This window comes from Erpetoichthys calabaricus, chromosome 12, assembly GCF_900747795.2.
Source record: "Erpetoichthys calabaricus chromosome 12, fErpCal1.3, whole genome shotgun sequence".
In the NCBI taxonomy this organism is placed as follows: domain Eukaryota; kingdom Metazoa; phylum Chordata; class Cladistia; order Polypteriformes; family Polypteridae; genus Erpetoichthys; species Erpetoichthys calabaricus.
In genome coordinates, this window is record NC_041405.2 from 53026878 (window position 1) to 53050082 (window position 23205).

The 23205-nt window shown below is 39.6% G+C and overlaps 1 protein-coding gene across 5 annotated transcripts in view; it reads left to right on the forward strand.

The window, feature by feature from the left end:
- Nucleotides 1-23205, forward strand: part of clcn5b (chloride channel, voltage-sensitive 5b) — an 85839-nt gene that overhangs the window by 26458 nt on the left and 36176 nt on the right. For 3 of the 5 annotated variants that reach the window (XM_051934501.1, XM_028815525.2, XM_051934499.1), the window contains 3 exons: nt 11235-11386; nt 12252-12351; nt 20338-20525. In XM_051934501.1, the coding sequence (XP_051790461.1) occupies nt 11279-11386; nt 12252-12351; nt 20338-20525 (396 nt within the window). In that variant the 5' untranslated portion in view covers nt 11235-11278. Of the gene's footprint in view, nt 1-7898; nt 8074-11234; nt 11387-12251; nt 12352-13028; nt 13050-20337; nt 20526-23205 lie in introns of those variants that run through there. The other 2 variants (XM_051934500.1, XM_051934502.1) reach the window with 2 other exon arrangements.

Consider the following 23205-nt stretch of genomic DNA (forward strand, 5'->3'; position numbering starts at 1 on the left):
CTCTCATAGTTGAGGTATACCTATGATGAAAATTACAGGCCTCTCTCATCTTTTTAAGTGGGAGAACTTGCACAATTGGTGGCTGACTAAATACTTTTTTGCCCCACTGTAAGGCTATAAATTATTAAAACTTCCATTTGCTAATGAGCATATAGATATGTAGGTGACATTCTTATTGTCAATACTGTATGTTGTCCGTTATTCCTTTCTCTTGTCAATTTTAACCGCCTTCTTTTTTTAGATGTATTTTCAAAGCCAATTATCGAGCAAATTCTTAATATGATTGTGTTTTCAAACAAACTGGAAAATGACACAAAAAATCAAAAGGGTTCCATCGATATAATACAACACAACTAACAAACTATATTTGTTTGTTTTATTTTCAGAGTAGAAGTAGAAATCTCCATCTGTTTAATTTAACCCATGAACCTGTATATCAGCACACTAATTGTCTTTGAATTAAGGAAGATAAAAGAGACGCCACAGGGAATCCTTTAGACCAGGGCATCTTTTTTTTATTTATTTTTTTCTTTTTCTCGAAAGCTAGGCATTGTTTACTGAGGATGCCAAATATTATGTTGTCATTCTTAATGTCCTTTCTTTTTGTCTGTGTAATTTATTCCTGTGTGCTATTCATATTGGGTTTTAATAGATTTTTTTCCACTAGTAATTTGTCTTTTATGTCTACTTACAGTCCATTTATTTAAAGCTAATGTCGGGGCTTTGCGTCTTCCAAGGTTTTTTTGTTTTTTTTTTATAGGTTACATTTACTGTTGTTCTCTTGATCTGATAAGGGCAGCCTGATGCACATCGTGTTACAGAGTTGGGGATCCTTGACCCTGGAGACTAAGCTGTAGCACAGATGATACTTTCAAAATACCAAAAATGGAATGATCAAACTGTCTGGATATCCTGTAATCCCATACTAAAAAACAGTTTAAAAAAAATAGACTGCTGATGGGGGCATGTCTTTTATTGAAGACATCACTGCACTGATTTTATAGCATTCAGCAGCACTACAAATAAATAAATTCACAATAATTCATCAAATGCCTGTAATGTGACAGTAAATATCAACACCAGAATTATTTTTGATGGTTGTTTGAGGAAGCAGTAGACACAAATCTAGATCAAATTCAACTTTAAGGTTTTTCAAAGAAATATTTTGCTTTGCTACTCATTTTGGTGTATGTCCTGCTGACATTTATCCATCCACCAGTTTTGTAAATTTCTTGCTGCATAATTTACCAGCAGTGGTGGTAAAATGCAGCAGGCATTTGGGGAAGAGACTCCAGTTCATTGCAGGGCACATATGCACATGTTCCTGCTGACCAGGCCAATTAAACTGAGCATTTGAATCTTTGGGATGCAGTGAGATAATCTACCTAAAGCAAATGAGTAGACTCCATATGGATAGTGACCAGGCAAGGAATGGAACCTGAGGTATTCAAGCTGTGATACAGCCATATTAAGCCACCAACATGTGACCCATCAGACTCCCAGGCAATGGAAATGGTGTAGCTCAGTTGTTGAGTTCTTCAGAAGCGCAGGCACAGCTGTAATGGAAAAAGTGAGAGGCGTGTGGAAGAAATTCCAGCAGCCATTTTCCCCCATTCTGACTTCTGAAGGAGTCTCTCAGGCATTGAAAGGAAAAGTAAATGATAGCAGTGTGTGTAGTATGTTATGTTGGAGGGAGACTTGGATAATTAAGGGAGGGGACATAAAGCTAAAAAAGGACAGAGATGATAAGAATGATCAGTGGTGGTGGAGTGAGAGGTGAGTTAAGATAAAGGCTTTGTGTGGAGGCAGCAGGTGTTCTGTTAAGAAGAAACAGTCTAAGGTGATCTTTGCATGGGGAGCAAAAGGTAGAGGATAATTAAATGAAGTGGTGCACAACGATGAAGGTGGAGAGGATGAGGCCAAGGAAGATATGGTTGGAAGTGGTTTCACTTGATGTGAAAAGAATAGGTCTCATCCCAGAGGATGCTTACAACCATGGAGAGTGGATAATAAGGGTTTGAGGGGCAGCCAGTTGAATAAATGGCCTTTAAACCAGAAGTGATAGTGATGATGTACTTTATAACAGCATTTTTAAGAGTAATGGACTTGTTGATCTATTACAGAAACAAATTTGAAAATTAACCTGACACATTTCTTTGTTGTGTAGAAAGAAAAGAATACCCCAAAAACTTGTATACTCTATGCTGACGACTGAGTTGAGGTTTGAAACCCAGTATTGTAAGTTGCACAGTTATAATCGACTGCTACAGAAATATGGAATTCTGGAAAGTCATTTTTTTTTTTAAGTGCTTATCAGTTGTTCATGATGATTGCTTAGAAGTGTTCACTTTACACAGAACTGAATACATCAGTATCACATGCATGAAGTATAGCCTGGGGGCTAAGGCATTAAACTGGAAGCCCTGAGGCTGCAGGCTGAGTCCCTTCCACTGTCTCACATTGTAACTCTGTACGAGCCGCTTCACTTTCCCTAAGTAATCAATTGTACTAAATTTATATACTTACTGGGGGGTACCCCCTTCTCACTACGCTCGGCAGCAACTTCACGTCTCTGCCGCTCGTGTTGTGAAGAGGGGGGCTGCACAACACACCCCCTCTTAAACATTGATACAATGGGAAATAGTTTTTTTTTTTTTTATATATATATATAAACCTCCTCTTTGCTCAATCAGCTGCTGGCTTGTCACGTGATCTGCATCTTGCAGCAGCTGTCCTACTCTTTTTTGTTTTATTTCCGGCCCCGGGCGTGGTTAAATCTTTTGGCACAAAGTCCCGTCTTGCAGGAGGCAAGTTCTTGATATTTTTTAGTTTATAATTTAAAAACTGAATAAGCATCTGAAAATCTAACAACATCACATTAAAGTTCGATAAATTCTGAAAAGAATGATGCCAAACATATATATGTAGATTTTAAAATAAGCCAGATTTTAAAGCGTGACAAAAAAAGTGACATTAAAAACATCACCGTTGCACTTTCAGGCTTAGGATTTTATATATACAGTCATATGAAAAAGTTTGGGAACCCCTCTCAGCCTGCATAATAATTTACTGTCAACAAAAAAGATAAGTGGTATGTCTTTCATTTCCTAGGAACATCTGAGTACTGGGGTATTTTCAGAACAGTGATTTTTAGTGGAGCAGTATTTAGTTGTATGAAATTAAATCAAATGTGAAAAACTGGCTGTGCAAAAATTTGGGTACCCTTGTAATTTTGCTGATTTGAATGCATGTGACTGCTCAATACTGATTACTGGCAACACCAAATTGGTTGGATGAGCTCATGAAGCCTTGAACTTCATAGACAGGTGTGTCCAATCATGAGATATAAAGGTATTTAAGGTGGTCAATTGCAAGTTGTGCTTCCCTTTGACTCTCCTCTGAAGAGTGACAGCATGGGATCCTCAAAGCAACTCTCCAAAGATCTGAAAACAAAGACTGTTCAGTATCATGGTTTAGGGGAAGGCTACAAAAAGCTATCTCAGAGGTTTAAACAGTCAGTTTCAACTGTAAGGAATGTAATCAGGAAATGGAAGGCCACAGGCACAGTTGCTGTTAAACCCAGGTCTGGCAGGCCAAGAAAAATACAGGAATGGCATATGCGCAGGAATGTGAGAATGGTTACAGACAACCCACAGATCACCTCCAAAGACCTGCCTTGCTGCAAATGGTGTATCTGTACATCGTTCTACAATTCAGTGCAATTTGCACAAAGAACATCTAAATGGCAGGGTGATGAGAATGAAGCCCTTTCTGCTCTCACGCCACAAACAGAGTCGCTTGTTGTATGCAAATGCTGATTTAGACAAGCTACATTCATTTTGGAACAAAGTGCTTTGGACTGGTGAGACAAAAATTGAGTTATATGGTCATAACAAAAAGTGCTTTGCATGGAGGAAGAACAACACCGCATTCCAAGAAAAACAGCCTGCTACGTTCTGTCAAATTTGGTGGAGGTTCCAACATGCTGTGTGGCTAGTTCAGGGACTGGGGCCCTTGTTAAAGTCGAGGGTCCAATGAATTCAACCCAGTATCAACAAATTCTTCAGGATAATGTTCAAGCATCAGTCACAAAGTTGAAGTTACGCAGGGGTTGGATATTCCAACAAGACAATGACCCAAAACACAGTTCGAAATCTACAAAGGCATTCATACAGAGGGAGAAGTACAATGTTCTGGAATGGCCGTCACAGTCCCCTGACTTGAATATCATTGAAAACTATGGGATGATTTGAAGCAGAATGTCCAGTTCAATTTGATGGCTGCCGAGCATGAACTGGAGAGATTTTGTATGGAAGAATGGTCAAAAATACCTCCATCCAGAATCCAGACACTCATCAAAGGCAATAGGAAGTGTCTAGAGGCTGTTATATTTGCAAAAGGAGGCTCAACTAAGTATTGATGTAATATCTCTGTTGTGGTGCCCAAATTTATGCACCTGTCTAATTTTGTTATGATGCATATTGCATATTTTCTGTTAATCCAATTAACTTGATGTCATTGCTGAAATACTATGGCATGTCATATATTAAAAGGAAGTTGCTACTTTGAAAGCTCAGCCAATGATCAGCAAAAATCCAAAGAATTAAGAGAAGTTCCCAAACTTTTTCATATGACTATATATAGAGTAGACAGAGAGCATTTAGATGTTGTTCGCTAATGTCTGCACTGCTTTGTGATAATCCAGTTTGACCAGTCATTTCTTCTTCCAGCAAGTATTTAGGCCCGTTAAATATTTTCAGTTTAAGAGACCAATAACTAAACCATAGAATTCAGCAATCCATTGCCAGATTCTCGTCTGTCTGAGTCTTTCCCACCTACTAAACTGGCATCGCACCCAACTCTCACCCCTCGTCTTACAGCTTTTGATCCCACCAGATGGCCCCACATCATCATTGTTACATCATCAGTGTGACATTGTTAACCACAGATTGGAAACAACAATGAATTCAGTTGCAGCTTTTATGTTTGTAATTTTCCTGTAATCTGAAACTGTGGAGTAGATCAGTCTGGTCAGGCACCATTGTGAAAATAGGCTTATGGTGCAGTGTGTGCAGCTCAAGCAGTGGGTTAAAAAATAGCCTTAAGGCGTTTACCTTTAAAAATAAATAGAGCAAAATTCATCATAACTGGAATTTTCAAATAATAAACTGAATATACTAGTTGACTCATATGACTAAAGAATGCTAAATGAAAACTTTGTATATATGTTTATATATACACATAGACATATGTAGTATATTATGCTGTTTACTGCAAATGGTTTAAATTTTTGCTTCAAGGCATAGGTTTTTTTAAGAAAAAAAGCTTCTATGTAGTCTGTAAACAGCATTTTAAATGCTTTCTCCTGTGGAGCGTAACAGTTTAGTTAGCCCTCCTGATTGGCACAGAGTCAGTTCTTATGCTGTTCCATTATAAAAAAAAAATGTACGTTATGCTCTGTTGCAGTAGATATAAAAAAATATCGTTGCTGTGTAAGAGCTTTATGGTGTTTGTGGAATATGGGGAAGGTTGGTCACAGCTCAGTGGCTTCTACATAATAAGTGATCAGTACCTTTTGTACCTTTTGCTGAGAGCACTGCATAAAGCACACTAGAACAAAATGCATTTTGAATGCAGAGAACAGAGTTAATGAAAGGAGACAGTGGGAAGTCAAACTATACAGCGTTAAAATAAACGAAATAGGAGCTGTTTGGTAACGTGGAATAGTACTTAAAGAGGTCCAGATGTGATCAACAGCCTCACTGATTGCTGCAAATGGGCTCCAGAGATGATTGTGACTAGCAGCATTATCCTTGAAGGCAGAGGAGCCATCATAAATAGGTAACCGCAAAATTAGCACATTTCTTCTGCTAGGAAAGGGCCTTTCCCTGGTCTAGCTCCCTATCCAAGACTATGTCCTGCCTTGTGGCTAGAGCTGCCAGGATGAGCTGTGGTCCCACTACCCTGAATTGAATTAAGCGAGTTTATGAATGAGATGAGATGCCATGAACCTAGGGTAGTGCCCTCAGTAACCGGCTCAGGAGCCAGATTTAGCTGACCTTCTCTTATTTGCTGTCGGTATGCAGCCACTTAAGTCTGAACAATGGGGGCTGGCTTTTGAAGTGACGGCCTTTAGCTTTAAGTATCTTGAATAATGTGAACCCGGTCTTGTGTCTTAGTTAGCTAACCATGATCCCTCAGCAAAATTGTCAAGAAGATTTTTAATAAGTTAGCCATTTTAGTCACTATTCTGATTTTTATTATTTTTCCATGCACTTTTTTTTTTTAAAAAAAACTTAGTTTGGTAAGGATGGGGGCTTGAATATGACTGGTAGGTGATTTGTTCAGTTTAATTACAGTTGTATGTAATTTGTTAATTTGCCATCATAAGCTTTTCAAATAAGTAACCACAAGAAAGTTTACTTTGATATCTTTCCAAGGACTGTGGATGTGGCAGCTTGCTGCAAGTTGAAACATTTAGAAATAGATGATATTGTCTAGTTGATCATGTGAAGCAGCAGACATTTTTTAGGTTAGTTTGTAGTTACTGTATCTTGCCTGCATGCATTATGTTTTCCTTGTTTGATTCCTTCTCCCTGGGCCTGTAGTGCCATCTTGTGCTTTTATACCAGGATATTGACAACAGTTGCTTACATTTTTGTTTAAAAAAAAAAAAACAGACCACATGCTATCCATCAACCTACTCTTCAGTTTCCAAACCTCCTTTTTTCAATAACACCATTATTGACAGCTACAAACCTCCCCGAGTGCAACACAGCTCACTTCAGTCACTCCATTGCAAGGCATGCTCACTTTCATGCCCTGAGTTGCTCATCCTGAGTCGGATTCGACCATTAACCTAACAAGAATAATTAGGAGGACACTGAACCACCTGGAGAAAGCCAGCATAAACACAGGGAAATGTGCAATGAGCTGGAAATTGTACTCCTGTCCATGGAGCAAGGAGGCAATATTGCTAATCAATAGGTCACTATGCCGGTGTTGTCCAAATTTTCAAATTGATTTGGGATTTTGATGGCCAGGGTCAAGAACTGGCTTTCAAGGGGATGCATAGCTGTCACTCTCTGGTACTGTACCATTTTAGATTCACCAGCTAACCTGACAGCTGGAACCTGCGAAGATCCCCAGAGTACCTGGAGGAAGCCAACAAAAACATTGGGATAAGCTATAAATTCTTAACTGAATAGTGAGATAAGGATGGAAACAGAACCCAGTTCCCCCCCAGCAGTCAGGCAGTTAAACCAACCACAACACCACTTTATGTAACCACTTTATGTAAATCCATCTATCCATTCAATAATTCATCTATCGGTGCTTTTCCTTGCTGTACCCATTACAGGGTTAAAATAATCTAGAGACTTTCCTAACAGTATAGGACACGCATTCACATGCTCTTATGGTTTCAGTTAATCAAAAAGTAAAATTTTGGATTACCCAGAGAAGTTGTGTCAGGACTCAAACCCATGTCTTCTGGCCAGTGATACAACAGGAATACCTAATCTGAAACCAAAACAAATCAATGTATGTTTTATTTAGCATCTTTTATGGTGATTCAGTTTTAACATTCTACACAGAAAAGAGCTTTTTTGTTATCACTTTACAATTTCTGTACAGCGAGTTTGAGTGTGGAGATTGCATGACCACCCACTCGGTTCCCATCCCTACTAAACTTTTTAAAATATAGTGTTCTTTATTTAGAAAGCTGTTTGGTATAGTATTACCTTGAAAAAGAATACTTTAAAAATAAAGGTTCATATAATTGTGAATAAAACTTTATCAGCCCCTGACTAACTGAACTAAAGGAGTCTAGTGTGTGCTGTGATGTCATCCACTGCAGGGCTGACCCTTGGAACATCACAAGCAGAGAGCAGGTGAGGAGCAGCGAGTGAGGCATCTTATGAATTTTAGACACATATGGAACGGGGAGCACTGGACTCGGAACACAAGTCAGTCCAGATGGCTTTTATCGTCAGGAGCTTAATAACTAATTCAGCGCATTATAGCAGAGAAGAAAATGTATAATGACTGGGGGTCAGCATAACAATATGCAAGGTAAGGGGGGAGGGGTGCTACTTGAGAACCTTGGCCTTACACAGTAATGAGTCAGCTATTGGAATGCTGGGCGATGAGAGGAATACTCCGGTATGTGAGTGGCAGGCAGCGCTGCACTCTTTGCTTATCTTTTTCATATTTTTTATTCAATGTAAGTAGCTGCTCTGTTATCATGGCTTTCTACACACTGGTTGTCTCTTTTACATTCTTAATGTAACTTGAAGCTGCGCATTTGTTTGGCAGTTCATGATGAAATCAGATGCTGTTGGTTAGACCAGTCCGGATTTCTTGGGTGGAAGAAAAACATGTAAACTGAAAAAGGGTGGCCTTATGGGCCTGATGTGAGCTGCTAGAGAAAATTAACTTGATTTTTTTTTTTTTTTTTTTTGGTAATATGCAAGTTTACATAGATGGGTAGCTTTAAATTTGGAATTCATCTGACATGGACCTATTGTTAATATATTTGCAATTTTGCTTTTTTATTCTGTGTAGATGATCAGAGTTTTGAAGTGGGACAGTATCATGCATGCATGCTGTGAGTTTTTAGGAGAACCATTGCCAATTTGTGGCATTGCTGAAGTGGTACTTAGGAAATTGTCCTGTCATATATGTTGCTTTAATTTTTTGGGGTCCTCGGAAAGAATACAAGTTTGTATGTGTTTGTGTACACTTCCATCATTCTAACTTTATTCTTATTTTTCTATCATTAAATACCCATTATTTTACTTACTTGATTATGAAATTATCAGTACACATGACAATAATATATCTATCAGCTTATCATTTATTCCTTTCAAGTTTGTAGTTATCTATAGTCTGTTTTAATTGCAGTGGATCCATGGCAATAGCACATTTTTGATGTAATGTCTCTCGGTTCCAGGATACAATCAAACACATTCAGTCATCCAAGGTCAACTTACAGACCTCCCATGACCTGAAAGCATGTGTTCAGACAATAAAACAAGCCAGAATATATGGAAATGACCTGCAAGAGCATGGGGACATTGTGCAATGTCCATGTGGAAGGCACCTATTTTTGAAGTTGAACCAGAACCAAGCCAATGATCTGAAGTGGCAACACTAATATCTGACATTCCATCCAACAGTTCATATCTTTGTTAATTAATTGTGTTCTTCCGCTTTATTACACAACTTATTTATGGCCTTTAATGTAGTGAATTCTTTATTTGTGGATTTATTGAGGTAATGCAAATTTCTGCTGAGAATTTCATGTAAATAGACTCATTGGAAAAAATATTTACTGAAAAAAGTTTCACATTCAATACTTATTTCGTCCACTGTATGTCTGCAGCACTGGGCGCAAGTAGGAATCAATATAGAAATATTACCATCCTTTATCTTTCTTAGCTCAATTCAGGATCACAGGAAGCCTGTACACATTCTGACAGCATTGGGTGCAAAACAACCACCAAATGTGGATAGAGTAGTAAAAATAATCATGTGTGCAGAGCACAGTGAAAGTCTTGCCTGCATGTCTGACCAATATGCAGTTTTTTCTACTCTGTTGTGCCACGATAAACAAGAATATATTAAAATAAGCAACTTTATTTTTTTATTGCAAAATCCAGGTCAGTTTATTTGAATGTAATCTTCACTCCTGCTTGTGGAAACCCCCTTAATTAAAAGTAAACACCTAAAAAGTGTAGGAGACTGAATATGGATGGGGCAGGGCCCCATGCTTTCATGACAGTAATTTTGAAAGTTCCTTACACATCTTCATTTATATTCACTAAATAGGGCCAGTTAAAGTCACATAGTAGTCTGTCTTGCAGGTCTCTTGGATGTTTGAGAAGATGCAACTGAAGTGCTTGAAGAAACCCCATGCATGCATTCAGACTCCACACAGATAGTGACTGAACAAGGATTTATAATATTTTAATTATCCGTCTGTGTTTGGTTAATTCATGATCCTGTGTTTCCATTCTGTGAGTATGTGTAAGTGTACCCTGCAGTGGACTGGTGTTGCATTCTGGGTTGGTTACAATCTTTATGCTAGATGCTCCTGAGTTAGGCTTTGGCCCCTGTGTCCCTAATTTGAATTGCACAGACTTGTTATGTCCATTGACTTTCTTTAAGCCAACTAATTATTTAGTTCTCCAAAATATAAATTTTCCACTGAAACAGAGAGCCAGGATGTTGAACAATCTTGTAAAACTATACATTCTCAAACGCTAAAAAATGCTGACCATCAGGAACAGTAAACCTCCCTAATTTTCAGAGAAATGGGTTTTGTTTTGAGGTTGCCTCAATTAACATATTAAATAATTCTCAACTTACACAGGAACTGCAAAACACGTAGTAATAAATGTTTTTTTTGCGTTAAGATTTCCTTTCTTAACATCTTTGTCCTTTCTGTCTCTCTCTCCATGTATTGCATTGATAGAAGCAGGCGAAAATGTTCACACACCAAAACAGTAGAGTTCAAAATAAATCAAACATGCATTTCACATCTTTGGCTCATAAACTATGTGTCATCCTATTGTTCCAACATGCTGGATATAATTTTGGTTTGTTCCAAAACTGAAAAGTTAATTTTAAATCCTCGCCAACATTATGGGCAATTTATCAAAAAGTTATCCACTTCAAGAAGGTTGAGCGCTGTCTATCCTTGCATTTGATGAGTATGGCACAAACCGGCGGCACGGTGGCGCAGTGGGTAGCGCTGCTGCCTCGCAGTTGGGAGACCTGGGGACCCGGGAAGCGTCCCTGCGTGGAGTTTGCATGTTCTCCCCGTGTCTGTGTGGGTTTCCTCCGGGCGCTCCGGTTTCCTCCCACAGTCCAAAGACATGCAGGTTAGGTGGATTGGCAATTCCAAATTGGCCCTGGTGTGTGCTTGGTGTTTGTGTGTGTCCTGCGGTGGGTTGGCACCCTGCCCGGGATTGGTTCCTGCCTTGTGCCCTGTGTTGGCTGGGATTGGCTCCAGCAGACCCCCGTGACCCTGTGTTCGGATTCAGCGGGTTGGAAAATGGATGGATGGATGGATGGATGGCACAAACCTACAAAGGATATGGTGTTGTTTACTGTACCAGCTTGCCATTAGACTATGGGAGGAATCCAGCATTCCCAAAAGAACATACGGTAAATACACATGATAAATGGGGGGAAAAATGCTAAAATGTATTAAAAAATTTTATCTTTAGGCCATTCTACGCATAATGGTATTGGTCCAAAAGAAGCCAGCAAGATGATGGATTTCCTTGATGAGCCTGTGCCAGGGGTGGGAACCTATGAAGACTTTAATACAATTGATTGGGTCCGGGAGAAGTCAAGGGATCGCGACAGACATAGAGAGGTGAGTACTTGGGCAAATGAGTGCTTAGTGTTTACAGTTTATAGTGCTTTTCTTTATTCAGCAATGCATACATTTTATATACTGTATGTGACTTGCCCAATAACGTTTTTCAGCTTTCTTTTTTTTAATGCTAGTACTTTATTATTAATTTTTAGCTTACTATAATTTTCATTTTTTTGCACCAGAGAAAAACAACTGCATGTATCCATTTCTTAAAGTGACAATTAAGTGAATGCTGCGGTTGACCAGCCACAATGAGGTGCATCAGATAGCTCCACTTGTTCTTTCTCAGAACCCACAATTTGTAAAGTCCAGTGACCTAAGTGTGTTTTTATCGATGGCATTGTCTTAATACACAGTACGTTTTTTAATTGCCTGTGAAAGTTTGTTGTTGGATCCTTCCCAGAGTTTAAAAATGCAGTAACAATCCATTACTGTGCAACACTATTTTGAGGACCTTCTGCACATGCAGTAGAAAACTGATTGTTGCATGAAGCTGCTGTAGAAATAAGGACATTTCTGGTTTTGTTTTGTTCATTTTATGTTAAGTTGCAATACTTTTCAGGCAAACATTACTTTACGTTGGTACATATGCAAAAACACATAACAAAAGTGAATATTTTTGTATAGCATGTAATATGTAGCACACATTCTAGCCTCTGATTGTGTTTGGAGACCAGTATTTAAAAGGTGAAGAAAAAAAAAAAGTATGCAAATGAGACTGTGGTAGATGATCAAGCCATGTAAAGCCTAAACATGCTGAAAAGGGAGCATTTAGGCTTTTAAGGTGGAACTTGAGGACTCAAGCCAAGTACTACGGTAAAGAAGGCTGTTTTAATGACTTCATTTATTTGCTTTGGCCTAGATTGCAAGTAAAAGCAAAGAATCCACATGGGCACTTATACAGAGCATCAGTGATGCTTTCACCGGCTGGCTGCTAATGCTACTAATAGGCCTCCTAGCGGGTAAGATTTACTACTATTTAGTTCCATCATATGCTCAGGAAATGTCTGTTACTGTTTTGCAGGTTGGGAAAAACACTACTAAAAGCTATAGTACATAAGGTTTGCACAGAGAAATTATGTACTGCTGAGTCTATACTGTAGTTTTACGACCATATATTCAAGAAAGTATCCATCAATGAATAAACAAAATATACATTCATGTCAATCTTCTTATAAAGCAAAGGTCCACCTATAAGCTGAAAATTCTTTTAACTATCACAAATGTAGTACTGTATAGCTAAAATACAGTGAGAAGCAATAATATGGGGACAATGATTTAATATATTTTTAATCTGTATTTAAGGTGAATTATTAGACAAAAGTACACAATGTCAGCTTTTTATTTTTAGGCAATATTTTACATATAACAAACAATATTGGAAAAAAATGTTAATTCCTCAAATCCAGCTGAGCAGAAGTATTGGGATAAATGAATCTGAAGCAAAATAAAGTTGATTAAAGTTAGTATTTGCTTACATACCCTATAAGTCTATGCACACTAATGCAACCAGGTTTTTGTATGACTTTTTTTTCCTTTTTTCACTGAACAGCTTCTGATTTGTTTTCTCCTTCTTTGTCTAGAATGTAATTTTGCAATAAAGATGGAATAAGTTCTGACAGGATTTTTCTTGATTTCAAAACCTGCCATTTTGGCAAGGGTGTGTAGACTTTTTTTATACACTGTTTGTTTATGCAATAAATGCCCTAAGTCTGTTAGCCATTGACATCACAGACTCTTGATAATTCCATTTAGCATGCTCTGCCAAGCCTTTATGGCAGACCTTTTGAGTTGGTACTTATTTTGGAGCTTTCCTGACTTTTTAGTTTTCTCTTCAATTTGTGAAATGCATTTTCAATTGGGTTTAAATTAGGAGACTGACTTTGCCACCTCATTATTTTCTACTACTACTTCTTTCTAAAAACTAAAAAAAAAGCGCTTGGTTAGCCAGGCACGATCTTTCAGGTCACGTCTTGCTGTATTGTGAACCACCTTCCAATGAGCTTGGAGGCATTTGGTTGGATTTGAGAAAATGTTTCTGTACTCATCTTCTACTCCTGCCATTAACCTTTATATCACTGATAAAGAGCATTGAACTAGTTCTGAAAGCTGCTGTGCATGCCAAACCATGACACAGTTTTCCCCATGCTTCACTAACTAGTAAGCTTAGCGTCATTTGCAATTCCTTCCTTTTTTCACACTTTTCCGTTCCCATCATACTGGTAAAGGTTAATCTTTATCTCATTTTTCATGATGTAGAACCCTTTGGGCTCATCTTTGTACTCCTTAGTGAGGGTTTGCATCTTGTATGTTGAATACTGACACATTCACCCTGGCATCCCATAAACCATCTTTTATTTCTTTAGATGTTTGATTTTCTTTTCACAGCTCCAACAATACTTCTGTCATCAGCTGCTGTGGTCTTTCAGGGATAGCCTGCTGATTGCCAATTGCTCTTAACACCACTGATTTTTTTTTTTTTTTCTTTTTTCTTTTCAAAATATTCCTTACTGCTAATTTTGAAATACCCAGTTGTTGTTCATTCACTGGTTCAGATTGCTATTTGCTTTAATCTCATTTTCAGAATTGCTTGCTTTTCTCTCGTAATCAATTTTCTAGTTTTCATTTCGTTTTGAATCTTTGATGTCAACATCAGACCCTAAATGCAAACTACAATGACTACAACAAGCCCTACATACTCCAAGCTCTTTTATGTGTTGATAATTAAGCTAACACCTGAACAGTTAGAATCACCTGTCATTCGTTTGTCCCAGTACTTCTGCTCAGCTAGAATTGAGGGAATCTCCAGCTAACTTAATGCACATTTTGATGTGAGTCCATGAAACCATTAGTAAAGCCCTGAAAAGACATGGGGATTGCATGTATGCAAACTCCTCACAGACTGTGACTAAGCACAGATTTGAACCCAGCCTCTCGGAACTGTGAAGCAGCAGCACTAACCACTGCACTACCATATTCCACTAGTATGGTTAAAATGAATAATACAATTATACCATTTCAAAAGAGACGTTCTTATTGCATCTAAATATAATGTATCACTCAAATATTTTTTTTCTTCAAGATGAACATATTAAAGAATGATGTGCTATTTCTCCAATGATTACAGTTTCAAATATATAAACTGATCAGTACAACAGAATCACCACTTTAATTAAAAAAATACTGTATTCAATAATACCAAGAACTTCAAAGTATACCTGACAAATTTTAAAAGTTCTGACCCAGTGTTCATGATTATGTTTATTTTCCAAAGAGTGGCCTATTGCATATTATTACCCAAATTTGCAAGTCCATCAGGCTTGTTTGCCACTGCAATAGTTGTTGTTCTCATCTTATTTTTTGAAACCGCTTTTCCTGGTGAGGGTTGCAATGGGAGCAAGCCAAGCATGTCAGCACAGAATTCCATATCCCCAGCAGCAAAGCCCAGCTGTTCCTGGAGAATTTCCACACATTTCCCAAACCAACTGAAAGATTCTATCCATCCTTCATATCATGGGTCTTCTGCATGGTCACTAATCACTGGGACATTCCTGGAGCAGCCCTTGGGGGACCAAACAAGGGGCATTTTTATAACATGCCCAAACTACACCCACTGACTCCTCTCAGACAGGAAAAGCAAGGAATCTGCTCTGAGACCCTCCCATAATACTGAGCTTCTAACGCTGTTATGGAGTGTTAGCCCAGCCACCCTGTAATAAGCCTGATTTCTGCCACTTGTACTCTCAATCTCATTCTTTCAGTCATTACCCATAACTGGTGAGGACAGGGATTCAGATTGCGCAAGGAAAACTGAAAAGTTTATCTTTAGACTCGACTTCCACTTCACCCACCATAGGACCACTACTTCTGCTCCAGTCCAGTTGTTGATTCCTTTTTTCCATCACTCATGAACAAGATCCCAAGATACTTGAACTCTTTCACTAATGGCAGTTGTTCCAAACCCCCTCCCCTAGAGAAAGCAATACACTCTTTTCTGATAGAGAAACATCCATATTACTAACCGAGAATGGTAAACCGGATGGACGCAGGGACATCCGGCCATGGGCCGTGGACGCAAAAGACGTACTGCGCAGGCGCACCCACAAAACCCCTCTTCCAAGCAATGGAAACCGGATGGAAAGCAACGTAAAATTAGAAATCAGGCGCCCATAGCACACAGAAAAAAGGAATCAGACGCCGGCGCTGTGTGCACGAAGCCCATGGCACACGAAACGGAACACACACAAAGAAGAGAATTGAGACCCACGACGCACAAAGCCCCCCTGCAGTAACTGAAATAAGAAATGAGGCGACGCGCCCCTACAACACCAAAAAGAAAGGAGTCAGACGCAAGTGCCACATAGCACACGAAACGCTACGCACACAAAGAAGAGGATTCAGACCCACTACAAACAAACACCCCCTCCACTAACAGAGATAAAAAAGTGAGGCAACGCGCCCCTAGCACACAAAAAAAAAAAAAAGAAGTCAGACGCGAGCGCCACACAAACCCATTGGACACAAAACGGGACAGACTACGGACATAGCACACGAAACATACACAAAAAGGAGGATTCGGACCCACGACCACACTAACATAAATAAGAAATGAGACACAAAGCCCCACTAGGGTTACCACTTTTAATACAAAAAAATAAGGGACGCATACTGCAGCGGGGGCCACATCCCAGTGCCAACGCTTTGCAGACTCTACTTAAAAGACCCGCCCTCCTCACTGGACAGTTAAAATGCCCAATCAAAATAACGATGACGTCAAGTATTACCCAATCAAAAGTAGGAAAGGAGGCATCTTCATAAAATGCGTGTGGGATGATTTGCATGAGATGCTGCTTTAAAAAAAATGATAAAAAAAATACGGGACAAAACCCGTCCCGTATTGATTCAAAACGGGACGCGCAATTTCATTCTCAAATACGGGACGATTCCGTATTTTACAGGACGGGTGGCAACCCTGCCCATTACTAAACGAACCGTCCGTATTAAACATACGTCATCTGAACACATTCAAATTAGGCAGCATAGGTCGATCTCATTATACTGATCCACTATTAACCGTTTAACCACAGAAAAGGCTCCATATTAACAGTGAGTGCGATCCTCCTTATTACTTATCCATATATCTAACGCTGAAGAACAAACAAGTAATGAATTCACGATCACAGGTACAAAACGATACGGCTCAAGTGACGCGACCAAACACACGAACCCGCATGGAAAAAAAAACAATACACGTCAGCGCATACAACGCGCTTCTGAAACCCCGGAAGAAAAAATGTCTCGGCTCCAAAAACGCAAAGCTCAACTAACACATTAACAGAAACGAGCACAGATGGACAGACACAATGAACGTACACGCATACAGCACGCATCTCAAAGTGCTGCATCGAAACAGGCAAGGGTTCAAAACGAAACAAACGCAATTCATGAAAATTCATTGGGATTACTGAATGTCATTTGCAATCATTATCATTCACTTAACTTCCCTGAAGAAACAACTAGCAATACAAGTAATGAATTTACACGTTATTGTCAAAAGGGTCAAATTAGACTGCCTCCTTTACATTCATATCCTGCATATCTACAGAAGCTTCTAACTGACAAAGTACCTGAAAGTGAAAACTTTATGAACTGCATTAGATCCTACAATAGTTCATTTGCTTTTGCATCTAATGCCATCCAGTCACTTACTCAACACCATTGATAAACTTCTACAAACGTTGATAAATAATAATATTCCCTTTGGAGCAAAGGTACTTTTATTAGGGAGAGATTTTACACAGTGCTTAGCTATTGTTCCACATTCCATGCGCTCGGCTATTCTGCAGTCCACCTTAAAATACGCAGACAATTGGCATTGCTTTTAAAAGAGTTACGGAGATATTTGGAACAGCAATCTCATTACACCAAATACCCCTTTTAACACAACAAACTATATTATTTCCAAAAAATATTAATGTTGATCACATTAGTAACCAGGTCATTTCATTACTTCCTGGAGTTGCACAGCTCTTTCTAAGCTCTGACAAAGTTGACTCTGATGACGACAATGACCATCTTAATTTCCCCTTTGAATATTTGAACACTATTAACCCAGCCAGATTAACACAACACAATCTTAGCCTTAAAAACGGAACAATAATCATGCTATTAAGAAACCTTAACACTAAACAGTGTTTATGCAATGCTACATGTTTAGTCGTCAACACCATGCCACACAATGTTATTGAAGCAAAACTTCTTACAACATCACATGCTAACAATACTGTTCTAATTCCTAGAATTAACCTTACAAGTTCTGACCTGGAATTACCTTTTACACTTAAACGGCGACAGTTCCCCATTAAACCTACCTTGGCCATGACCATCAACAAATCACAAGGACAAACAATACACAAAGTTAGCATCTACCTCTCTGAGCCCGTTTTTGGACATGCACGACTTTATTTGCTTCCTATATGCGTCATCTACACCTTCACACTATGCTATATCTCATTCATACATCACGCTCTTTGTAATTTCACAACACCAGGGGTTGGCGAGCGAAGCGAGCAGGGGGCGGAGCCCCCTAGTGACCTCAGATTTGGAGGTGCTGATCCTCATCCCAGTTGTTTCACACTTAGCAGTGAATCTCCCAAGTTTGTGCAGTAGGTCAAAGTCAGATGAGGCAAAGAGCACAACATCATTTGCATAAAGCAACGATGCCACCCCTAGCCTCCCCGACTGGACATGCTCACAAAGAATTTGTGGGATCATTTCTTTTAATTCAACTGAAATAAACATGAATGTGCTTTCTCTGGCCTATCCAAATAGGAATAAACCTCTAGTGACCTCCATACAGAAAATATTCCATGTTCTAAATGTCATAAGTATTAGTGAACTCACTAGGAGTTTCTACAAAGAGCCAACCATGACTGGTTTTACAGGTCAGCTTATTATCATTCATTCAACAATTTTCTACATCAGCTGTTTTCATCAGAAATGTTTTAACATAATGGAAATACTATTAACTTTTCAAACCATTTGACAACACTGGTGTTTAAGACTAGATATGTTTAATATTTCATTTCCTTTTATTTAAAGAAATTAAGTTGCATGAATGCTGTACTTTGCACCCCAAGTCAAAATGTGCTGTAGAATAATAGAAGTAAGCCCCCGATTCGCTAGCGAATCGTAAATCCTAGAATGGCAATCATTTTCTGTTCCATCCGATATGTGGATGGATGACATATCATGGAGGGCGGGTGCGTCTGGGGAAATGTCATTTAATCTAATAAGCATATCTGTACTAAAGCGGTTTCGTTTTGTGGAGACGTGAGTCTGTTGCCTTCGCTGACACCGACTGCTTGAACAGGTTGTGTTGTTTGGGGGCCACCTACTGACTCTGGGAAGCCACTGCGTCTGACTGTGGGGCGAGCGCCACAGCGCAATATGCGCCTCGGTGGGAAGCCGTGCGTGAAGACATGACATATGGAGGGTATATGCGGTGGTGTGGGCGGTCGCGTCCGGGCGGCTGTACAACCTGGCGTGCACGCTTTACCTCAGGTGTAGTTCACAGGTCGTAGTCTTGTTTCTGTGTTTTCTTTGGTTTGAGCCGTGACTCCTTTCGCAAGCACGTTGTAGGCGTGCACGTTGTCACAGTTGGTTTGAGCCGTGACTCTTTTTGCAAGCGCGTTGTCACAGCATGGACCTTTGGGGATTCCGTACATCCGGTGAGCCCTGCACCCATCCGTTTCGTTTTGTGGAGACGTAACTCTGTTGCCTTCACTGACACCGACTTCTTGAACAGGTTGTGTTGTTTGGGGGCCACCTACTGACTCTGGGAAGCCGCTGCGTCTGACTGTGGGGCGAGCGCCACAGCGCAATATGCGCCTCGGTGGGAAGCCGCTGCGTGAAGACATATCATGGAGGGTATATGCGGTGGTGTGGGCGGTCGCGTCTGGGCGGCTGTACAACCTGGCGTGCACGCTTTACCTCAGGTGTAGTTCACAGGTCGTAGTCTTGTTTCTGTGTTTTCTTTGGTTTGAGCCGTGACTCCTTTTGCAAGCGCGTTGTAGGCGTGCGCGTTGTCACAGTTGGTTTGAGCCGTGACTCTTTTCGCAAGCGCGTTGTAGGCGCGCGCGTTGTCACAGCATGGACCTTTGGGGATTCCGTACATCCGGTGAGCCCTGCGCCCATCCGTTTCGTTTTGTGGAGACGTAACTCTGTTGCCTTCACTGACACCGACTGCTTGAACAGGTTGTGTTGTTTGGGGGCCACCTACTGACTCTGGGAAGCCGCTGCGTCTGACTGTGGGGCGAGCGCCACAGCGCAATATGCGCCTCGGTGGGAAGCCGCTTCGTGAAGACATATAATGGAGGGTATGTGCGGTGGTGTGGGCGGTCGTGTCCAGGCGGCTGTACAACCTGGCGTGCGCGCTTTACCTCAGGTGTAGTTCATAGGTCGTAGTCTCGTTTCTGTGTTTTCTTTGGTTTGAGCCGTGACTCCTTTCGCATGCGCGTCATAGGCGCGCGCGTTGTCACAGCATGGACCTTTGGGGATTCCGTACATCCGGTGAGCCCTGCGCACATCCGGTTTACAACCTTCGGTTAGTAATATGGACCATCCGGTTTACAACCCCGTGACTCCTTTCGCAAGCACGTTGTAGGCGCGCACGTTGTCACAGTTGGTTTGAGCCGTGACTCCTTTCGCAAGCGCGTCGTCACAGCATGGACCTTTGGGTATTCCGTACATCCGGTGAGCCCTGCACCCATCCGGTTTACAACCTTTGGTTAGTAATATGGATTGGTTTGAAAGACAGTAAATTCTTCAGAATATCTTTCCTAGAGAATACTTTTAGTTAAAGTACTATTTTTCATGTACTATTGTTAATGTTCATATAGTCTCTTTTTTGTTGTCTTCCTTTTTTTTTTTCTTCCCCTTTTTCCTAGGCTCCATAGCAGGTTTAATAGACATTTCTGCTCATTGGATGACTGACTTAAAAGAGGGAGTATGTCTTGAAGGTTTTTGGTTTAATCATGAGCATTGTTGTTGGAAGTCCACTGAGATAACATTTGAAGAAAGAGATAAGTGTCCACAGTGGAGAAGCTGGGCTGAACTAATTAGTGGGAAAACTGATGTAAGTTGTTGTCTAGTTCAAGATGGTTCCAATATACATTTTCTTTCCATAGCACTCTGTATTCTTTATAGCTAGCAGTGTAATTGTTCACAAATTCCATGTTTCAGTTTAAATCTTGTTGCAAAAACATAAAATGGTTTTTACTGAGGATAAAGCATTTGTTCATTTGTACATCTTTCATTTAAAATGAACAAACTGGTAGTGTCCTGGTTAGGATATTGGTTGTGGTGGCAGTGGGGGACCTGCATCTGCTAGTTATTAAAGTTTTTTTTTTTTTTTTAAGAATAGTCGATCGTTATAAACCAAACCAGAAATAATTACTGTTCTGTATTAAAAAAAAAAAAAAAAAATTAAAAGGACGGTAACCTGAGTGCATCAATTAAGGAAGCCAACTTTGTGGCCACTAACCATGTGCATGTGTACATTAGATACACTTGCTATGTTACTCCCCTCTGTTTTCGTCAGTAACATTTCTGCTTACGTTATAGTAAGAGGAAACTTTACTGCAGGTAATAGCTGTTTTGTTTTTTTTTTTTTATTATACTTCAGTGCACTCTTCCCAGTGCTGTAGAAATGGATATAGTTTTATAGATTTCAGTTTCACCCCCTTCTCCCCATCTCACCCATTAACAGAAACATAGTAATCCAAATGTTTAATTTTCAGACAAAGGTTGGGCATTTCATGTAGTTTATAATTCAGTTAAGACAGAATACTTGGCTGCCGAATTTTGCTCCAATTAGTCTCTTCATGTTTGACTCTGGCTTGAAGTTTTAGCAGAATGTTTGTGTTCTGAGTTTTTGTTCGAGGCTGGGGGTATAAAAAAAAAATCTAACAAATTGTTTGTGTTCTGAAGTCAGTCTGGAGACATTTTGTGTTGCAAGGTTCTACTGTATTTTGAAAATGTAAAAGAAAAAACTTGAATTTTAATTTATTGTTTATCCTTCATGATACCCACTTATTCCAGTGCTGGGTCAGAGGTGGACACATTCTATTACGGCAGCATCATGTACAAGGCAGGAACTGTCGCTTTCTTGGAATACCAGTAAATCACATGGCCCGCTTACTCATAAATAATAATAATTCTTTGCATTTATATAGCGCTTTTCTCACTACTCAAAGCGCTCAGCAATTGCAAGTTAAGGGCCTTGCTTAAGGTCCCAACAGAGCAGAGTCCCTTTTTGGCATTTACGGGATTCGAACAGGCAACTTTCCGATTGCCAGTGCAGATCCCTAGCCTCAGAGCCACCAATCTGCCCATACTTGCTATAGACTTGTCAGTTTACAGTCATTAGTCACCATAACATGCACATTTTGGGAATCAAAAGGAAAGTCATTTAACAACTGCAGTCACAGGGTTACTTAAAATCCCTTGTTTTTGTCAGCAGGGCATATGTATATTGGTCAGGTACTGTTGGAAAAAATAAGCATTCATCCATTATCTTAGGCTTTCAGTAGCACATAAGAGATCCTCTGCTAAAGAAACTGATTTGTCAGAAATGCGAAAAGCCGGCTCATCCTCTCCCACGTGTATTACAGAAAGAGACAAAACGGAGAGGCTGAATTAATCTGCAGCTCTCTTGTTAGTCATTTGGTCCGCTTCCCTGCTGAATTTGTCCTGATAACCAGATGAGCGGACATGTCTGCAGACCAAAGGGGTACCATATAGGACTTTCATCTTAAGCTTGTAACCCCAGATGTCTGTGTTTTTTTTTTGTGTAACTGATGGTGTGCTCTGATTCAATCAGCAGAGGCCCATCCTCCCCTTTAAAAATTAAAAATAATAAATTTGTTTTCCCAATTTGGAACCTGTGAGCAAATCCACTCTGTTTTGACCTGGAAGAAGCCACTCTTAGAGTCTGGCACACCTCAAATCTCTCTGAGCATTTGAGGGATCTCTAGAGCTAAAATCTACTCCTCCAACCTTAGAATCTGTGTATTTAACTAAACCCAGTGGGGAAGAAGCATTGCTTCAAGAAGAGAGCCTTGATGCATACACTCTTTTGCAGAGGACAACAATGAGTGTCCTTCACTGTAAAGAAAGTTTCTCACACATCAGTCCATGCTGCATAGGAGAACATCATTAAATGCTTTGTTTTTAAAATTGCTTATCTGTAATGAGATAAATGAATACTGTAAGTAGTTAGCAAATAGATAATCACCTGCTTTCTCATATTTAATTGTTACTGTATACCATCTTATGACTGTGAACAACCTTTTTACTGATTTGAAGACAAAAGAACCTCAAGTCGCAGCCAAGCAGTTTAGGTGAGCAGACAGGGATGTCATGGTAAAAATACAATAAAGTTTGTAAAATCAAGGAACTCCAGAAAACCTCTAAACTACCGATAATTAAAAAACAGCCTCTTCTATGATATTCTGCTTGTATGTTTGTCTCATTTTTTTGCACATTTATATATTGGTGATTATCTTTCAATATGTCATAAATTTTAAAAGGATGTATGCACTCACAAGAAACACTTCATTCTTAAACCTGCCTCAAAACGCATATATATAGTAGATGCCACTTCCCTAATCAGACCAGAGCATCATTTTTCCTTGACCAAGGAAATAAAATTGCATATTTAACTTATAGTATTCTTCCCGAATTGACAATAAAATATATTATTGTTACTGTCGTGTTGCATGCTTATTAGTACATGCAAGTAGTAATTTCACTGT